Genomic DNA, 18,625 nt, shown 5'->3' with positions numbered 1-18,625 from the left:
CCCTCTTTATACTTTTCTCCATCTTATTTGAATTTTTTAGTCGTCCAGGGGGACTTATAGGTTTGGTCATGTCTGTGAGTGCGTGCGTGCGTGCGTGCGTGCGTTCACGCAGATATCTCAGAGATGCCTGAATGATTTCATTCAAACTTGGCACAAGGGTTACTTCATATATCATACATATGCACATCGATTTGTTTTGTGATACTATCCAATATGGCCGCCGTGCAGCCATTTTATTACGATTTTTTCATGTACAGAGCCATAACTCAGACATGTTTCAACTGATTTTATTCAAAGTTGGTACAAGGACATTGACCCATGTCATACATATGCATGTCAGTTTGTTTCATGATATAATCCAATATGGCTGCACGGCAGCCATTTTGTTACAATTTTTTCATGTCCGTAGCCTTAACTCGGGTATGTCTAAACCAATTTTATTCAAAATTGGTACAAGGACATTGACCCATGTCATACATATGCACATTGATTTGTTTTGTGATACGATTCAATGTGGCCACCATGCGGCCATTTTGTTATGATTTTTTCATGTACGAAGCTATAACTCAGGCACATCTCAACCGATTTTATTCAAAGTTGATACATGGACAGTGACTTATGAGCTATGGCCAGTAGTTGGTAAAAATCCACGTTTCACATTGTTGAAGCTATCGTGCTATGGGCATTTGTATGCCATTGTACGTTATAGAACCCAAACGTGTAGGACAAATGTGCATTACTAAACACTGTAAAAGTCTGCACGTTAGACATTTTAGACACGTTAGGTCCATACACGTTAGGTTTGCACGATACATGATAGGTTTGCATGATTGGCATGATAGAAATATGATAGGGTTGCATGATTGGCATGATTGAAATTGGAGTCATGTGGAGAACCTAAAATGGCATACACGTTAGACAATTAAGACACGTTAGGTCTGTACACGTTAGGCTTGCACGATACGTGATAGGTTTGCATGATTTGCATGATAGAAATTGGAGTCATGTTGTGAACCTAAAATGACATACACGTTAGACATTTTAGACACGTTAGGTCCGTACACGTTAGGTTTGCACGATACACGATAGGTTTGCACGATTGGCATGGTAGGTTTTGACTCATGTGTAGAAGCTAAAATGACATACACATTAGACATTTTAGACACGTTAGGTCCGTACACGTTAGGTCTGCACGATACACGATAGGTCTGCACGATTGGCATAATAGATTTTGACTCATGTTGAGAACCTAAAATGATATACACGTTAGACATTTTAGACACGTTAGGTCCGTACACGTTAGGTTTGCACGATACACGATAGGTTTGCATGACTGGAGGCATGATAGAGTTAGACCTTACCGTGTTTGTAGGCCATCATGTTAATCCACAGGGCCTCATAAGTGCCTATTTAAGTCAATATTACAGCGTTTTTCTTTCTTTTTCAATGTTACAAATAATCCAGCTGAAGAGCACAACACTTGTGTAGCTGTCTTTTGTGTAGCGTGTATTGGCATGTATAGTGAGTCCTCGTAAATGTGACCTTTAGTTCCGTGACCTCTAGGCCCGGCTCTAGCCATGCCTACTTCCTGCCCTGCCCTCGCTATGCTTACTGTACTAATTTCCCAAGGGAAGCAGCTCTTCGCCAAGCCAAGACCATCAGCGCCGCTAAGTACCTGGTTACTTAAAATGCATCATAAATATTCATATATTTATGTGGGCGAGTCTGCATTAATGAGCGTCAAAAAGCACCAGGGCTACCGGCGACCTCAAGCATGGAGCAACATGTTACGGCTCTGGCGACTGTTGTTTTTGGCAAAAACGCAGAGTAAAGAAAGTCCGGTAAAGTATTCAGTGCGTTGTACGCGCGATCGAGCAAACATCGTAGAAGCTGTCGACAGCTCACGGGAAAATGGTCGAAAATACGTGTTCTTATCTTCAAGAAAGTTAGCAGGCGTACAGAATGAGTCTCAATCGATCAATTTGACCAGAAAAAAACAATTACGATTTCAAAATCGTCGATTTATTAGGAAATTAAAACTGCCGAAATAATTTAGTGGTCGAATCAATTGGAACGACGGGGATGAAATTTACGCGAGACATGTTTGCCATGTTGAGACTGCTTCAAAGCATGGACTGTGAAATTTTGTGAGGTCGACAAATTAGGTAACAAAAAACCTCAAACGCACCTGGGTGTCACATCAAAATCAAAGTGGCCGCGATTACAGACGGAGCGATCTGTGACACTGCCACCGGCCGCTCGACGGACGACGCGTAAGTTGACATCGTGTGCCAGCCCTTGCCTGACAGGCAGATGAGATAGTCTAATGGCGTTTGATGCATTGAAAGTTTGTAAAAATAATAAAAAATGACATCACCGATCATAAGAAACGTGGTGTTGAAGATAATATTTTTTAAGAGAAGACTATGGCGACCATATTTCTGTAAGTATTGTCTAACTTTGGAAAACCAATATCTGAAGATTTACTTCAACCACCACTTTTATATTTATTCTACTCTTATTATAAGATTAGTCGAATTTCTGGAAAGTATAGGTGTACATTTTCGATGTATCGTCTATACCGAAGTCATATCCGAAACAGTATATTCAGATCGCGACAGCGTAGACCTCTCTCTCCCTCTCTCTCTCTGGCATTTCGATATTTTATACTGTCGACATTTATATATAAGTCTAAAGTTTCAGGTCACTGCTCAATGCAAGTAGTTGATGTCAATTTTCCGTATCGGGCATGGTCTCTATCGTCACTCAAATCGTTAGTTTTTTCCTGTTATATTCGATATCAGACTCAAAACACAACGTGAACAATGCTGATAATATATTGCATATTTCGTATCGAAAACCGGTAAAGTTCGTAACTGGTGATATGTCGCGGCCTGGAGAAAGTTCATCACCATCGATCGAATGTCCGTGACGCTTTTTCTGCCAAATAGACATATTGACATAAGACATATTGCACAGGGAACTTCGCGGTATGGCAATTATATGAATTTTACCGTGAAGAAAATCTGTGAATTTAAACTGGCCGTACAACCAACAGTAAACATGGCGGAGCAATAATACCGACTTCAGAGACTTCGATTTTATTTTCATTGCTATCGCTGGTGAGAGCGAGTCGTCCGGTCGAATTTTTTCCCACTGGCTATTTGGCTTTGAATTTTCAATTGCCCTCATGTGCTAAAAACAAGACGGGCGTTCTCTGTGAGTCAATAAGTCTTTTGAATATGAAAAAATCGAACATCTGAACCTCAACTCGCAGCTTGAAAGTTGTACTCCGAATCGGGACAGAGACATCGGTGAGGCCGGATTTCACGTAATAGCTATGGAAACCGACGGCTCGTTCGGTGTAAGAAAGCATGCGATGTACGTCTACGTTATTTTTACTGGTTTTGAGAACTTCTAAAATAACTTGTAATCTGTATATCTTCGCACATCGAACCGATATCGTATACCTATCACCGTCGAAGTTTATGTCTATCACTGTAGAGTTCTTTTTATCCAAAACACATATCCAGAAGAGTCCCACAGAGCAGTCAAATGAAATTGCTTCAAACGAATGAAATTGCACGAAAGAATGAAAATCAACAGCACATCCTGGACGTGATTTAAAACAATAGCGCTTGTGAATAGGACTATTCTATTTGACTAACGGGGATGGAAAGCACAGAACTGTAAAAGTACTGGAAAAACGTGCCGTTTTTCTCGCAATTTTAGCAACTGTGACGACCCTTTATTCTTTACTAATACCTTTCCATAATTGAATTAAACTAGGTTTAGGGCTTATACACACAGTGTACACTGATGTACAGAACTTTAAAAAAGTACTCTGCTGGTAACGAGCAGGGGTTTACACCAGAATGGACGCAGTAAAACAATGGGCACGTCCATAGGTTCAAGGACTTTCACGGGGAGACACGGTGGCAAAGAGTGTAGTGTCGTAAAGACTAGTTTTAAGAACATACAATATCTGGTCATAGGTGTACTCCTACCTGTGAATCGAAACGACAAGTGTAGGCCTACAGCTTTGAAATTTTATGGGAGAGACACCACGACTGAGACCGACAGTAGCACAACAAACTATTCCGAATTATGCGTCCGTGTTTAATACAGACATCTCTGTAGGTGATTCTGGTTTCTCAATCGAAATGAATCAAAAGTCCGACATTGACAACATTGACATGAAATATGTCCGAAAACTTTTGTATTATTCAACCAACTGATTCATCTCCTTTGATATCCCTAAGTTACATGTAAACAGTCCGGAAAGACTGACATCGATGTCTCCCGGGCCCCCATGCATACAGTATGGCCGTACGAGTTCAAATAGTTCAGTGTTATACATTTTCTTGTCCTTTTCTTTCTTTCTGAGCCAGTGTCATTATTGTGAACACGGCTAATAAATAAATAATATTTCTCCACCGTTTTGCAAATATCTCGTCAACCGGGCACATGGGCAACGTCTTTGCACGTTGGTCAAAACTAATGACACTGTAGGTCAGGATATAACATCGGTCAAAGTAAGATTGAATAAGGAAGACGAAAATGCTTTCATCGATTGACAAAAATGAGAAGGAACGAGTCAGTAAATATCAATCCATAAAGGGGAGATCGAGACTGCCATCCCCCATGATTAATCAACTGGGAACAAAATATATATTTCGATTGACAGACTTACACAACCAGAGACAGCATTTTATTCAGCTTTAAAATAAGTCACTGCCTTTCCTATAATAACACCCCGTTTGCATTTTGATCTACTCTGCTCTGTCCCCAATCGGTATGGTGTTAGGTGATAACGCAATCTCGACTGGCTTTTTAACCTCCCAGCGATAAAATGGGAACAAAATAGGCATAACAAACTTTAATACCTGTTGCTGTACCACTTAGGTGATCTGCTGGCTGTGTCGCGTACGGGCCATGTGCAACACATCGTGTTTGTAAATATGTTAATTAGTTCCAGAGACCAGCTCTGGAACTGTTAGTTTTTGCTCACTTTCCTTCTTTCTTCTTCTTTCTTTCTTTCTTTCTTACTTTCTTTCTTTCTTTCTTTCTTTCTCTATTTCCGGTTTTACTACCGTAGAACATGCTATACACAAATTTTACCTTAATTACCCAGAATGCATTGCGACACGCTTGTGACGTCATCGCTCAGCTCGGACGGGTTTTACGGGCATTTCTTGTTTATTTATTTATTTATTTAGCATTGCTCAACTATCATATTGCGTTCAGTTATTAATAATTCTAGCTTTCTTTCGCTTTGTTTTTTGTTGCTTTTTGATTTTATTTTTCTCTAAATACCCGCCGTACGTGGCGCTATACTGTTTCGCCCGAATGCTCATGAGACAACATGGCGGCGTATCGATGGCCTCGCTCGCACATAGAGAGAAAAATAGCCTTTCCCTAAGTTTACAAGCGCGGCTGGGCACATCGTGTACCTAGGCGAGGTGGGTGTGCTCTAAAACGATGATCAATGCAAAATTTGGACTCAAAATCGGCTGTTTTGGCGGAGAAACTGCCCGCCGTATTTCTGAGGAGCCACCAGCAGTTTTCCTATATCAGTCTGCGGGGCTGTGGTGGGAGGCCGTTTAACGCCGGTAACACACAGCCCTGCCATGCAGAGCTAGGCATTCATAGTGAACGTACTGTCTGTCATGCACCGGCATGCGTTGGCTGCACGTAAAAGCAACTCAACTTTCCAAGATCAAATGGTCAGTATCTTGTGAAAACAGCGACATAGCAATGAAAATTGTTTTAGTCTGTGCTTTTAATCAAATGAAAATGCATGTGGCTCAATTTCAACGGCCTAGGTCCGATGTTTCCTCTCGTCTGATCATCGTCGTAAATGACACGGCTCTTTACGGCAACAACTCAGCGCTACCCGTCAAGCTATTGATTTTTGCGTAGGTCAGCGGAGCGAAAATTATTGCTCTGGCTCGCGAGAATGTCGTCTTAAAACATTTCCGTGCGTTGTCGCCCCCGTATGTATCTGTTGCGTTTTTACCGTACATGTAGGCATTTGTAATCTGTGTACTGTAATTCCCCGGACTGCCTTAATTGCTTTTAGTTGTATTATGGTGTTTACTGCTATCAGCCCTGAATATTAAAATCCAAAGCACTCTTTCATTCTGCACCTATCTTTGTCACACATTCTCTTGTTTCTTCCGCTGCTCTGGTCTCTGGAACTTCGCTTTTGCTTGCAAATGCTTTCTAGTTTCCTGTTTATTTCTTGCATAAGGCACGCCCCACCACTCTTGAACGAGCCATCACTCACCAGATTACGTCCTCATTATAAAGTATAATCAAGTTGCCCACACATGTACTTTACGGCGCACATGGGTCGCTTCGGACATGGTGCTGACAACGTCCAATTTTCTTCACATTCTACATTCACGAAGGTTCATTTTTAGACTTAAATGACAAAGTCAGATCGATGTGCCAAAACAATGGCCGTGTCCGTCAAAAAAAATTACCAAGATTTCATGTTTTCGGAGATTCACCATAACACTGATACTGCGGATATGGCCGGATCTGCCTCCCTTGGGAAATATAGTACAGTAAACACAGAAGGCACGGCCAGAGGAATTGGCTAGAGGTCACGGAACTAAAGGTCGTATTTACATATGATCACATTCCCCATTGAGGGCGCACTATACATGCCAATACAAGCTACACAAAAGACAGCTACACAAATGTTGTGCTCTTCAGCTTTATTTGTAACATTGAAAAAGAAAAAAAACGCTGTAATATTGACTTAAATAGGCACTTATGAGCAGTAAACACAGAAGGCATGGCCAGAGGAATTGGCTAGAGGTCACGGAACTAAAGGTCGTATTTACATATGATCACATTCCCCATTGAGGGCGCACTATACATGCCAATACAAGCTACACAAAAGACAGCTACACAAATGTTGTGCTCTTCAGCTTTATTTGTAACATTGAAACAGAAAAAAAACGCTGTAATATTGACTTAAATAGGCACTTATGAGCCCCTGTGGTTAATCTTGAGACATATCGTATAAGGTGCCGATCTAAGATTTACGGAGCTAATGTGTCTAAAATGTCTAACATGTATGTCATTTTAGGTTGACCATTAGTCAAAATCTATCATGCCAATCCTGCAAACTTATCATGTAACGTGCTGACCACGTTAGGTTTGCACGATACACGATGGGTTTGCATGATTGACATAATAGATTTTGACGCATGTGGAGAACCGAAAATGATATACACGTTAGACATTTTAGACACGTTAGGTCCGTACACATTAGGTTTGCACAATACACGATAGGTTTGCACGATTGGCATGGTAGATTTTGACTCATGTGGAGAACCTAAATTGACATACACGTTAGACATTTTAGACACGTTAGGTCCGTACACGTTAGGTTTGCACAATACATGTTAGGTTTGCACGATACACGATAGGTTTGCATGACTGGCATGATAGAGTTAGACCTTACCGTGTTTGTAGGCCATCACGTTAATCTTGAGACATATCGTATAAGGTGCTGACCTAAGATTTACGGAGCTAATGTGTCTAAAATGTCTAACGTGTATGTCATTTTAGGTTGTCCACGAGTCAAAATCTATCATGCCAATCGTGCAAACTTATCCTGTAACGTGCTGACCACATTAGGTTTGCACGATACACGATAGGTTTGCACAATTGACATAATAGATTTTTACGCATGTGGAGAACCGAAAATGATATACACGTTAGACATTTTAGACATGTTAGGTCCGTACACGTTAGGTTTCCACGATACATGATAGGTTTGCACGATTGGCATATTAGATTTTGACTCATGTTGACAACCTAAAATGACATACACGTTAGACATTGTGTCTAAAATGTCTAACGTGCATGTCATTTTAGGTTCTAAACGTGGGTCAAAATCTATCATGCCAATCGTGCAAACCTATCGTGTAATGTGTCGACCTAACGTTGACAGAGCTAACGTGTCTAAAATGTCAAACGTGTATGTCCAATGAGGGTCTCAATTTTTAGCTCTGCTGTCAGCGACACGGAGCTTATCAAATAGGTTGATTATCCGTCGTCGTCCGTCGTCGTCCGTCGTCGTCCGTCAACAATTGCCTTCTCCTCTGAAAGCACAAGTCCAATTGCTTTGAAATTTTATATGCAGTTCACTTGGGGTGACCTTACTTCAGTTTGTTCAAATCATGGTGAAATTTGCATATTTGTATTTTTGGGGCATTTTTGGTGTTTTTGGTAAAAAACTCTTCTTCTCTGAAGCCGCTCTTTCGATTGCTTTGAAATTTGATATGCAGTTTGCTTAGGGTGACTTAAATCAGATTTGTTCAAATGGTGGTGAAATTTGCATATTTGTATTTTTAAGGCAATTTTTGTCATTTTTGGTAAAAAAATCTTTAAAAATCTTCTTCTTCAAAACTACTGGTCAGATAGCTTTTATATTTGGTACATATGTCCCTAGGGATGATCTATTTCAGATTTGTTCAAATTGTGCAGAAATATGCAAATTTGCATTTTTAAGGCAATTTTTACCATTTTTGGTCAAAAAATGTATTTCTCAAAAAGGACTGGTCTGACAGTTTTGAAATTTGGTATACAGGTTTCTATAGATGAACTAAGTAATATATATTGAATTTCTGATGAAATCTGTAATTTTGTATTTTTGGGGCAATTTTTGCCATTTTTGGTCAAAAAATGTGTATTTCCAAAACTACTCATCTGATAGCTTTGAAATTTGGTATAGAGGTTTCTACAGATGAACTAAATGATATTTATGGAAATAATGATGAAATCTGCAATTCCGTATTTTGGGGCAATTTTTTCCATTTTTGGTCAAAAATGTCTCTCTCAAACACTACTGGTCTTTTAGCTTTGAAATTTGGTAAACAGGTTTCTACAGATAAACTTAGTACTATATATAGAAGTTCTGATGAATCTATAATTTTGTAGTTTTGGGGCAGTTTTTGCCATTTTGGTCAAAAAATGTATATTTCCAAAACTACTTGTCTGATAGCTTTGAAATTTGGTATACAGGTTTCCATAGATGAACTAAATGATATTTATTGAAATAATGGTGAAATCTGCAATTTTGAATTTTTGGGGCAATTTTTCCCATTTTTGGTCAAAAAATGCGTTTCTCAAAAAGTACTGGCCTAACAGCTTTGAAATTTGGTATAACTAAGTGTGATATTTTGAAATTATGATGAAATCTGCAATTTTTATTTTTGGGGGCAATTGTTGCCATTTTTGGTCAGAATATTTTATTCTCAAAAAACTACTCATCAGATAGCTTTGGTTGACATGTTCTTAGGGATGATCGGATGTGATATATTCAAAGTATGATGAAATCTTCAATTTTGTATTTTTGCAGCTTATTTTAGCCACATTTTTCTGGCCACTGCATTGAGTTATCAAAGATTTCCACCTTCTTCATCAACATGTGTCAAAAATAGTTATTCTGTACATAAACACAGCGGAGCTATATCGGCCGCTAGGTCGCTTGTAGTCAAGAGCTATCATGGCAATCATGCAAACCTATTGTGTATTGTGCATACCTAACGTGTATGGATCTAACGTGTCTAAAATGTCTAACGTGTATGTCATTTTAGGGGCTCCAGATAAGTTGAATGATACAGTCATGATATACACGTTAGACATTTTAGACACGTTAGGTCCGTACACGTTAGGTCGGCACGTTACACGATAAGTTTGCCGATTGGCACGATAGATTTTGACCCATGTTGAGAGTCTAAAATGACATACACGTTAGACATTTTAGACACGTTATGTCCGTACACGTTAGGATGGCACGTTACACGATAGGTTTGCACGATAGGCATGATAGAGTTAGACCTTACCGTGTTTGTAGGCCATCACGTTAATCTTGAGACATATCGTATAAGGTGCCGACCTAAGATTTACGGAGCTAACTTGTCTAAAATGTCTACCGTGTATGTCATTTTAGGTTGTTCACGAGTCAAAATCTATCATGCCAATCCTGCAAACTTATCGTGTAATGTGCTGACCCAACGTGTACGGACCTAACGTGTCTAAAATGTCTAACGTGTATGTCCAGATAAGTAGAATGGTACCATATGTCAATCGTACGGTCATGATATACATGTTAGACACTTTAGACACGATAGGTGCATACATGTTGGGCGTGCACGATACACGATTGGTTTGCATGATAGTTATGAAAGAATTGGACTTAATTGTACGCCCTAAAATGCTATACATGTTAGACATAGGTTCTTTAACGTTACGTGTGCACGATACACGATAGGTTTGCACATTTGGCATTTTAGGCACGTTTGTTCCGACTTAACATGTCAAACATGCACTACTAAAATGTACAAATGTCTAAAATGAAAAAAACCCGACTTCTGGCCATGGATGTGACTTACGTCATACATACATATGCATGTTGATTTTTTAGACAGTAAGATCAAATATGGCTGCGTGGCGGCCATTTTAATACGATTTTTACATGTACAGAGCCATAACCAGTATCATTCAAAGTTTGTACAAGGACATAGACCTATTTCATACATATGCACATCAATTTGTTTCACGGCATGTAGCAGTATCATGTCAATTACTGAAGTTTCGTAATTAGGCTGATGTCAAGAAATATTGCATCAAATTTCATGAAACTTGGTACAGATGTTAAGCTCACATTGCTTTAACAGTGAAAAATACAATTATCAGTGTCATTTTAATTAATTTGTAATTGCATTTGTAATGACTATCATAATTAGAGTGATATATCTACAAATATTGCATCAAATTTATTGAAACTTAATACAGATGTTGATCTCATAGTGTTGTAAATCTACATCAAACTTTATGAAATACAGTGATAATCTGTCAGTGTTAGGATAGTATGCAAAAATGCTTGGCAATGTCATCCTGTCGATTAATTCCTAATTGACTCATTTAATGACCTTTTGTAATTAGGATGGTGGCCTACATTGGTTTTATGTTTTCACCACCATGGAACCCATTCTTGGCCATTGAGCGCCATCTGTATCGTAGTATTTTTATAACAGGCCTAATTAATGAAGAGGACTCTATCCCTTCTGAGGACTTGTAATCAAAGTACCCATTAACAAGTGGGGACTGTGTTATCAACGATGACTTGTTTATAAATGTTCACCCACTAGATTTGCTGCTTATCATGTCGGTGTATTGTAGCATTGTATATGATTGGTTGTTTATCTGTAATTTTGATGTAAGTGCATCTCAATTTGAGAAATTAATCTTGAAAAGAATTATTTAAATATCAATGTAACTCTCTTAGGAGAAGAAAATTAAACCACAAATGTGGCTGTTGTGAATGATAGTGCTTCCAATTTTGATATAGTATAGAAAATACTGATGTCTCTCCATATTTACAACATTGTCATGTCAATGTATTAATGGTCAGTGATATTTGATTATCATGTAAACAAATTAATTGATGTGAAATGCTATACATCAATGTACTAGTTCTGAACTGAATTAGAAAAGTAAGTATAAACTCAGTGTTTTAGTGGTCAACACAGCAACTTTATGGTACACTCATGTTGTAAGTTATTGACAAGCCCTGACATCTAACTATTGAAATTTTAAGGAGCAGTAAGTTTGGTCAAGGGTGTTGTAATTACAAATATATACCTGCATGTAGAGTAAGTGATTATCAATTTCATCTTTTTCACAGCTCCTGGTATTTATTCGTCACTTGAAATGCTTGATTTTGGAACATTACGAAGTCTGGATGAACCAAAAACTACACAAATTTATTTAATAAACACTGGACAAAAGCCTGTACATATTACAGTAAGTTCTGTATGTTCTTTGTGTCAAATTTTGAGCTTCCATTGCCCCAAAATTACAAAATTGCAGATTTCATCATAATTTCAATAAATATCATTTAGTTAATCTATAGGAACCTGTATACCAAATTGCAAAGCTATCAGATGAGTAGTTTTGGAAATACACATTTTTTGACCAAAAATGGCAAAAATTGCCCCAAAAATAGAAAATTACAGATTTCATCAGAAATTAAATATATATTACTTAGTTCATCTGTAGAAACCTGTACACCAAATTTTAAAGCTATCAGACCAGTACTTTTTGAGAAATACATTTTTTGACCAATAATGGCAAAAATTGCCTTAAAAATGCAAATTTGCATATTTCTGCACAATTTGAATAAATCTGAAATAGATCATCTCTAGGAACATATGTACCAAATATCAAAGCTATCTGACTGGTAGTTTTGAAGATTTTTAAAAATTTTTTTACCAAATATGACAAAAATTGCCTTAAAAATACAAATATGCAAATTTCACCACGACTTGAACAAATCTAACTGAAGTCACCCTAAGTAAACTGCATATCAAATTTGAAAGCAATCGGACAAGCAGTTTCAGAGAAGAAGATTTTTTTTACCAAAAACAGCAAAAAATGCCCCAAAAATACAAATATGCAAATTTCACCACGATCTGAACAAACTTAAGTGAGGACACCCCAAGTGAACTGCATGTAAAATTTCAAAGCAATTGGACTTGCGGTTTCAGAGGAGAAGGCAATTGTTGACAGACGACGGATGACAACAGAAAATCAGCCTATTTGATAAGCTCTGCGTCGTTGACAGCGGAGCTAAAAAAATGCTTGGGAATTCTGTTTGAAAGGTTTCTGTTTCTTTCCATTGTCGTATTGCATATTTATGGAATTGCTTGTCTGTGTAAGTCAAGTAATGGCTTGTATACAAATTCTTGGTTTGATGCTTTAAAATTTGGTTTGACCCCAGGGCTTTAAAACAGATGTACATATGTGATGCCACAGGCTCCTTGATAGGTGTTTGCTTGGAAGTTTTCCCATTTGTCTATGATACTGCAATACTTGTTTAACTTGGTGGCAGTTTGGGATATACCATTATCATGTAGGTGTGGCAGCATCATGACCAGTGGAAGCTCTAAAGAATGCCCATTCTTACATGTTACTTTTAATAGTCTCTCATTGTGCAACCATAGACCTTAGAGAAATCAAATATTGTCTACATTAATTCTATGCAATACAATATTATAAGAGGACACCTTAACTTTCGTGTGGCATGTTATATCACTAATTGTGATATACTAGGTTGCATGGTATTGCCTAAATGTGTGTGATCAACAGCTGCAACAGTTGCCAACCTCTTCATATTTCAATGGACAGTGCATCAAAAATTTTTCAAATGCACTTGACTGAATATCACAAGCTCAAGGTCCATAAAAGCTATTAAATATTATGTATACACTCACTCTGGTTTGCCACTTATAACCAAATGTGAGCACAGCATCACTTTGATGCTATTTGTAACATAATGACCGTAGGTTATCATGTTATTGTTATGGGGTTGAGTGGATGTCAGATAGTGAAAATTTCCATAAACAACAAAAAGTCAAAAACTGCTGAACAGACTGTGTTAATATTTGGTACAGATGTTTAGACCATGTTCAAGGTTCCGATTCCTCAAAATGGTGCCAAACGGATCAGCGGTTAGATAGATATGGGAAATTGTTGACCCCCCCCTTTTTCAACTAATTGATTTTATGGGCCTTCCATATGTGTATTTTTGGAAGGTACACCAATCCTGCATTTTGGACTGTTTTATGAGTTATGGAACAGAAATGTGTGTTAGATGAATGCTAGAAACATGGAGGATGCACTGAATGGAAGTATCAGAGATTTCCATGCTCTTTTGGGCATCAAAAGCAATAAAAAAAACCATATTTCATATTTTAGATTTTCACATTTGAGACGACCCTAGGCATTTGTCATATTATCTCATATCTGCTCACTTCAATCTTGAGTAAACATCCTTGAGTCAATAAAGAGACTTTGACATTCACATTCCAGAGATTAACTTGTTCACCCCCAGTTATCTGTAAAGAGGTCCAAGATCACCATTGATAACAATGGGTTTGGGTAACACCATGGTGGTGAAAGGGTTAAGTATCCAGGACATCACATGTTACAGTCTTTACTCCTAGACAATGAAGTTACAAGTTTTAGATTAGTTATCAAGCTAGCACCAGCATCTGTCCTGAGCATCTTTCCGTGTCCGTGTGTTCTCACAGGAAATTACAGGGAACAAAAAATTATTTGAGAAGTTTCTCTCCTCTAAATAGAAGCTATATTACAGTTAAAACCTGTCATGGATGGATTGTTGTCAAATGATCTGAAACACAGTTATTGCCCATTAGCAACAAATCTATAGTAAGATTTATGTGAAGTTCATGAACTTACATAAGGTATTAGACAAAAAGATGACCATGACTTTGCTGCCCTACTTAATCATCTTGCCCCCTTAAATTGACCAATATTTATAGACTTTTTGTAATAAGGGTGGCAGGTAAGATTGGCTTTACGTTTCTAAGACCATGGTATGGACCAATTCCTGTGATGGCCTTTTATCAACCTTTTAGCAGTAATTCAGTTTATTGCTATCTTAGCTTCAATTGCTTCTTTCAACATTTATTTTATTCAGATTTCCTTAGCTTAGTGTATAATTTTGTAATCTCAATTACTGTCAACTTAGCTTTACAAAATTATTCTAACCTCATAATTCTTACACTACTGTTATACCTAAATATAACCCCAAAATTTTTCAAGAGATGCATACCGGTACATGATGCATACCGGTACATGATTGTCACTCAACAAACTATTTACAAATATGTCTTCTGATTCTTTCTCCATATACATATACATGTCCCTTTCCTCACAAAAATGGGCTTAAAATTGCAATGTGAAAAATAGTCTTTCAGCTATATGTTGCACATTGACTTTGTGGTCTGTCTAATTCACAGTGAGTGGGGTTGTTGGTAAATGCTGATAATACAAGGCGGTCATTATGTCCAAGCGCCATTGGCGGTATTTTTTAGTGTTCTGTGATGTAAGCTGGGGTTTTATTCACCCATGATTGCTTATATAGTCTTTGTCCCTATAGGTCTTTTTTATTCTTTTACATTATTTTCTCATTGTAGGAGGGTGCCACATGGCACTGATGATGGGTAAATAAATAAATAAATAAAGTTATTTAATTCTTTTTTCTTCACAGAGTGTAACGTTGGTCAGGACAAATGAAGCTGTAACTATTGATTTCAAACCATTGGTATTAAAACCTCCTGAAAGACATACAAAAGTAGCAGACGTGTCATTTGACCCATCAAAAGCTGTAAACTCACGTCATTGGTCTGGAAAAATAGTAATCAAAACAAAAGAGAAAAACTTTAGATTACAAATACCATATCAAGCGTATGTTTTACAAGGGTAAGTGTATCTCCATGATGTCTATTGTTGAATTAATGTGATCGTGTAAGAAGTGTGATTAATAATTTGAATTTGATAAATGTATTCAAAAAAGCAATTGTATTTAGTGCCTATATGTCACATATATTTAGTGGTTATTACACAACTCGTCAAAATATGGACACATCACTCAAATACGACCGGGTATCACCCAAACTTCGTGTAATAATCTCTTCATCATACACGCATGCTTTGGAAATTAGCGACGAAATCAACTGAAATCGACCTTGCTTTCTCCTCGCTGTATTCATAAAAAGTTGGTTGCTAAGGAGTGATGACAACCATACCACTTCTTGATATTATTCCGCTGTTGGGCCATTCCACTTCAAGGGAGGGTTTATGGCACACTTTTAAAGCCAACAATATAAACATTAAGATGTTGACACAGGTTTTTCACGATGTGAAGAAGATTTACTTTGAGCTTAAAATGGCAGTGGACGTATTTACCATAGGCTGGAGTGTGTAAAATGAGTGTGTTTTCGTGTTTGAAACATAATGTCATCCCTTCAAAGTACTTGTGCCGCGCCAGCGTTCGATTTCAAACTCCATCGAGTATGAACAACTGAGAGGATAGAGTTAGAGCAAGCAGCTCTGCAACATGTATGAATGCACAGTGGATTTAATAGCCGTACCAGTCAGTTTATCTTCAAGAATTATACATGTCCGCAGATGACAAACTTGCCCAATTCACCATCTTAAAAAGGAATTTGTGAGTTGATTAGGGAAACTGTGAAGTGAGTTCACTGTAAGCTGTAGTGTCGTAACTCGATTGTGACTTTGTTGCTGTACGAATAAAACATTTCAAAGGTATTTTTATCATCTGCCCATATAATCTTGTTACTGGCTTGCCTAAATAGAACTAAACTTCTTTGAAGAACCTAAACGGAAGTTTGACGTTCCCTAGTATCTTACATTGTATCTGAAACCTGCACCGGACACGTTCAAGCCATGTGAATCTCACTGACAGGTACAAATCGGAGAATATTTGCACCTTGTCTGTCATGAGTATTTTCAGTGCGGTTGGATTTTTGTGGCTCATTTATGGCTGTAAATGATGTAATGCACCATCTAGATACTTAAACTCGTCAATAGGAAACTTGTCATAAAGCGGTTTTATCATGATGCACTGTCAAATGGGGACTGTAATCTTCATCGGCGTAGACGCATGAAAGCACTGCACTGTATGGGACCGGCAGCGAAAGATGACATGTGTCGGCAAAACATACAAATTTGTTTGTATGTTTTTGGTACAACTGCTCTTGTACCTAAGTGCGATGCCCGTGAACTGACTGCAAACAACAAAATTTTGACCATGATCACAATGACGTTTGAGAGTGTCATAAGTCTTATTCGCTCAGCTGTTTTACATATATATGAACGTATCAATGAAGGTCATGAATACCAGTCAAGGTCACGTGTACGCGTCGCTATAAGTAGGTCGGTTACAGTGAAAATATAATTTGTATTTTAACTAGTTAAAATACGGGTTCATATCAGTACCATCTAAACAATAGGAGGATGGCAATACAGGCATAACATGTATGATAAATGAGAGTATGTGGGTATTCTCATGGGCTGGTTTGAATGTTAGTGCTGCACAGGTTTGATGGCCTTTTGTTTCTTGACAGCTAAACTGACAATACAACAAAGTTTTAGCAACTTTGCAACTTTAGCAACAAAGAAGCAACATCTCTCAGTGGTATGTGGTTTGTACTGTCTCTCGAAAAACAACATTTCCATGTTTAAGTGGTGGTTTCTGAATTTTTCGCACCTATTGCAAGATTTAACCCTGATGAATATTTGAATTTCAGCACACTTGGTTATAACAAAAACAGTACTATGTTTTACATTGGTAAACCACCATATGAACCAGTGGTACGTGATTTGACACTCACCAACCTCTTCAATTTTGCTCTTGTCATCTACGACGTCACTGTGCCTGAAGACATAAAACATATTTTTTCAGTGAGTATTTGATCTTTTGATCCATATGTCAAAACTATCAAATGAACCACACTTGATGGTAATGTTTTATCAGTGCTTGCCCTGTTTCAGAAACCATTAGGATCCCATTTACAGATATGCTCAGAAAAACCAGTTACAAGCTTTGGCTGTGTCAATGTTGATTTATCAGAAATGTAAATTAGAAACTTGTGTGAATCCCAAAACTCTTTAATTAAATGTCTGAAGTTTGTAACATAATGAATTACTACATGCCTTGATTCCTTGAAAATTCCAGTAAGATCCAACACATGTTCACAGTATTTTGTTACAGCAATTTTACAAAATTTGGTATATCATTTTCTGATGGGCATGTTCTCTTGACATTTTTTACATGCTTTGACTTCAAACAGCCAAAATAAGGCAAAAACATTGATTGGAGACAGTCAACCTTGAACCTGACTTCCAAAGGTCAATTCACCTGCTTGTATATTATTTGCAAAATCAATAATTTTGACCAGCTGCCATATGGACTTATCAATATTTTGTGAACAGCAGCTGACTTGAAACATTAAAACTTTTTAGCTCACATTTGGTTATACCAATGTGAGTTTATCGTATAAGCTGAAGTTGATGGCGTCTGTATGTATGTATGTATGTATGTATGTTTGTTTGTATGTATGTATGTATGTAAGTATGTCCGTCAACATCAAAAACACACAAACCGCTGCACTTTTCAGCTTAGTATTTGGTGTGTGGATGCATCCTGGGCTATAGATGAGATTTTGTTCAAATGAAGTCTGCATTGCCAAAATTATGCAAATGAGCTTACAAAATGTGAAAATGGTCAAGAATTAATAACTTAAGAACCGCTGTTTTGATTGCTTTGAAAATTTGTGTGCAAGTACCTTAGCTGAACCTTATACAGTTTTATGAATATTGTTAAGATATCCTTAATTTTGTATTTTTGCTGAATTTTTTTGTGATTTTTCTCATTTTCAGTAAAAATTCTTCTTCTCTGAAACCGCCAGCCCAGTCGCTGTCAAAGTTGGGTTGGATCTTTGCAAGGGTATTACTCTTCTAATTTGTTGAAATTATGACAAAATTGGGAAAATTACTATTTTGGAGCAATTTTGTCATTTTTGGTCAAAAAATCTTGAACAGTATTTTCTTTTTAAAACCCCTGGACAGGCAGCTTTTATATTGGGTACACAGACGTACAAAGATGGCAATAGTTAGGTATGTGGAAATTGTCCTGAAATATACAAATTTGTATTTTTAAGACAACATTGTCATTTTTGGTCCAGAAAACTTGTTCTCAAAATTACTT

The 18,625-nt window shown here is 37.5% G+C and overlaps 1 protein-coding gene across 7 annotated transcripts in view; it reads left to right on the top strand.

Moving 5' to 3' along the window:
• The window catches only part of LOC139130335 (transmembrane protein 131-like), a 273,369-nt gene that overhangs the window by 92,399 nt on the left and 162,345 nt on the right, over nt 1–18,625 (top strand). For all 7 annotated transcript variants that reach the window (XR_011551826.1, XM_070696090.1, XM_070696089.1 and 4 more), the window contains exons 10-12: nt 11,714–11,832; nt 15,104–15,315; nt 17,166–17,319. Coding sequence is in view for 6 of the 7 variants with exons in the window: in XM_070696090.1 (XP_070552191.1) it covers nt 11,714–11,832; nt 15,104–15,315; nt 17,166–17,319 (485 nt within the window). In the remaining variant the exon portion in view is untranslated. The remainder of the gene's footprint in view (nt 1–11,713; nt 11,833–15,103; nt 15,316–17,165; nt 17,320–18,625) is intronic.

The sequence above is a fragment of the Ptychodera flava genome, chromosome 4, assembly GCF_041260155.1.
Source record: "Ptychodera flava strain L36383 chromosome 4, AS_Pfla_20210202, whole genome shotgun sequence".
Classification (NCBI taxonomy): domain Eukaryota; kingdom Metazoa; phylum Hemichordata; class Enteropneusta; family Ptychoderidae; genus Ptychodera; species Ptychodera flava.
The sequence above is the reverse complement of the archived record's forward strand: the minus strand, read 5'-3'. Positions and strand labels throughout refer to the sequence as shown.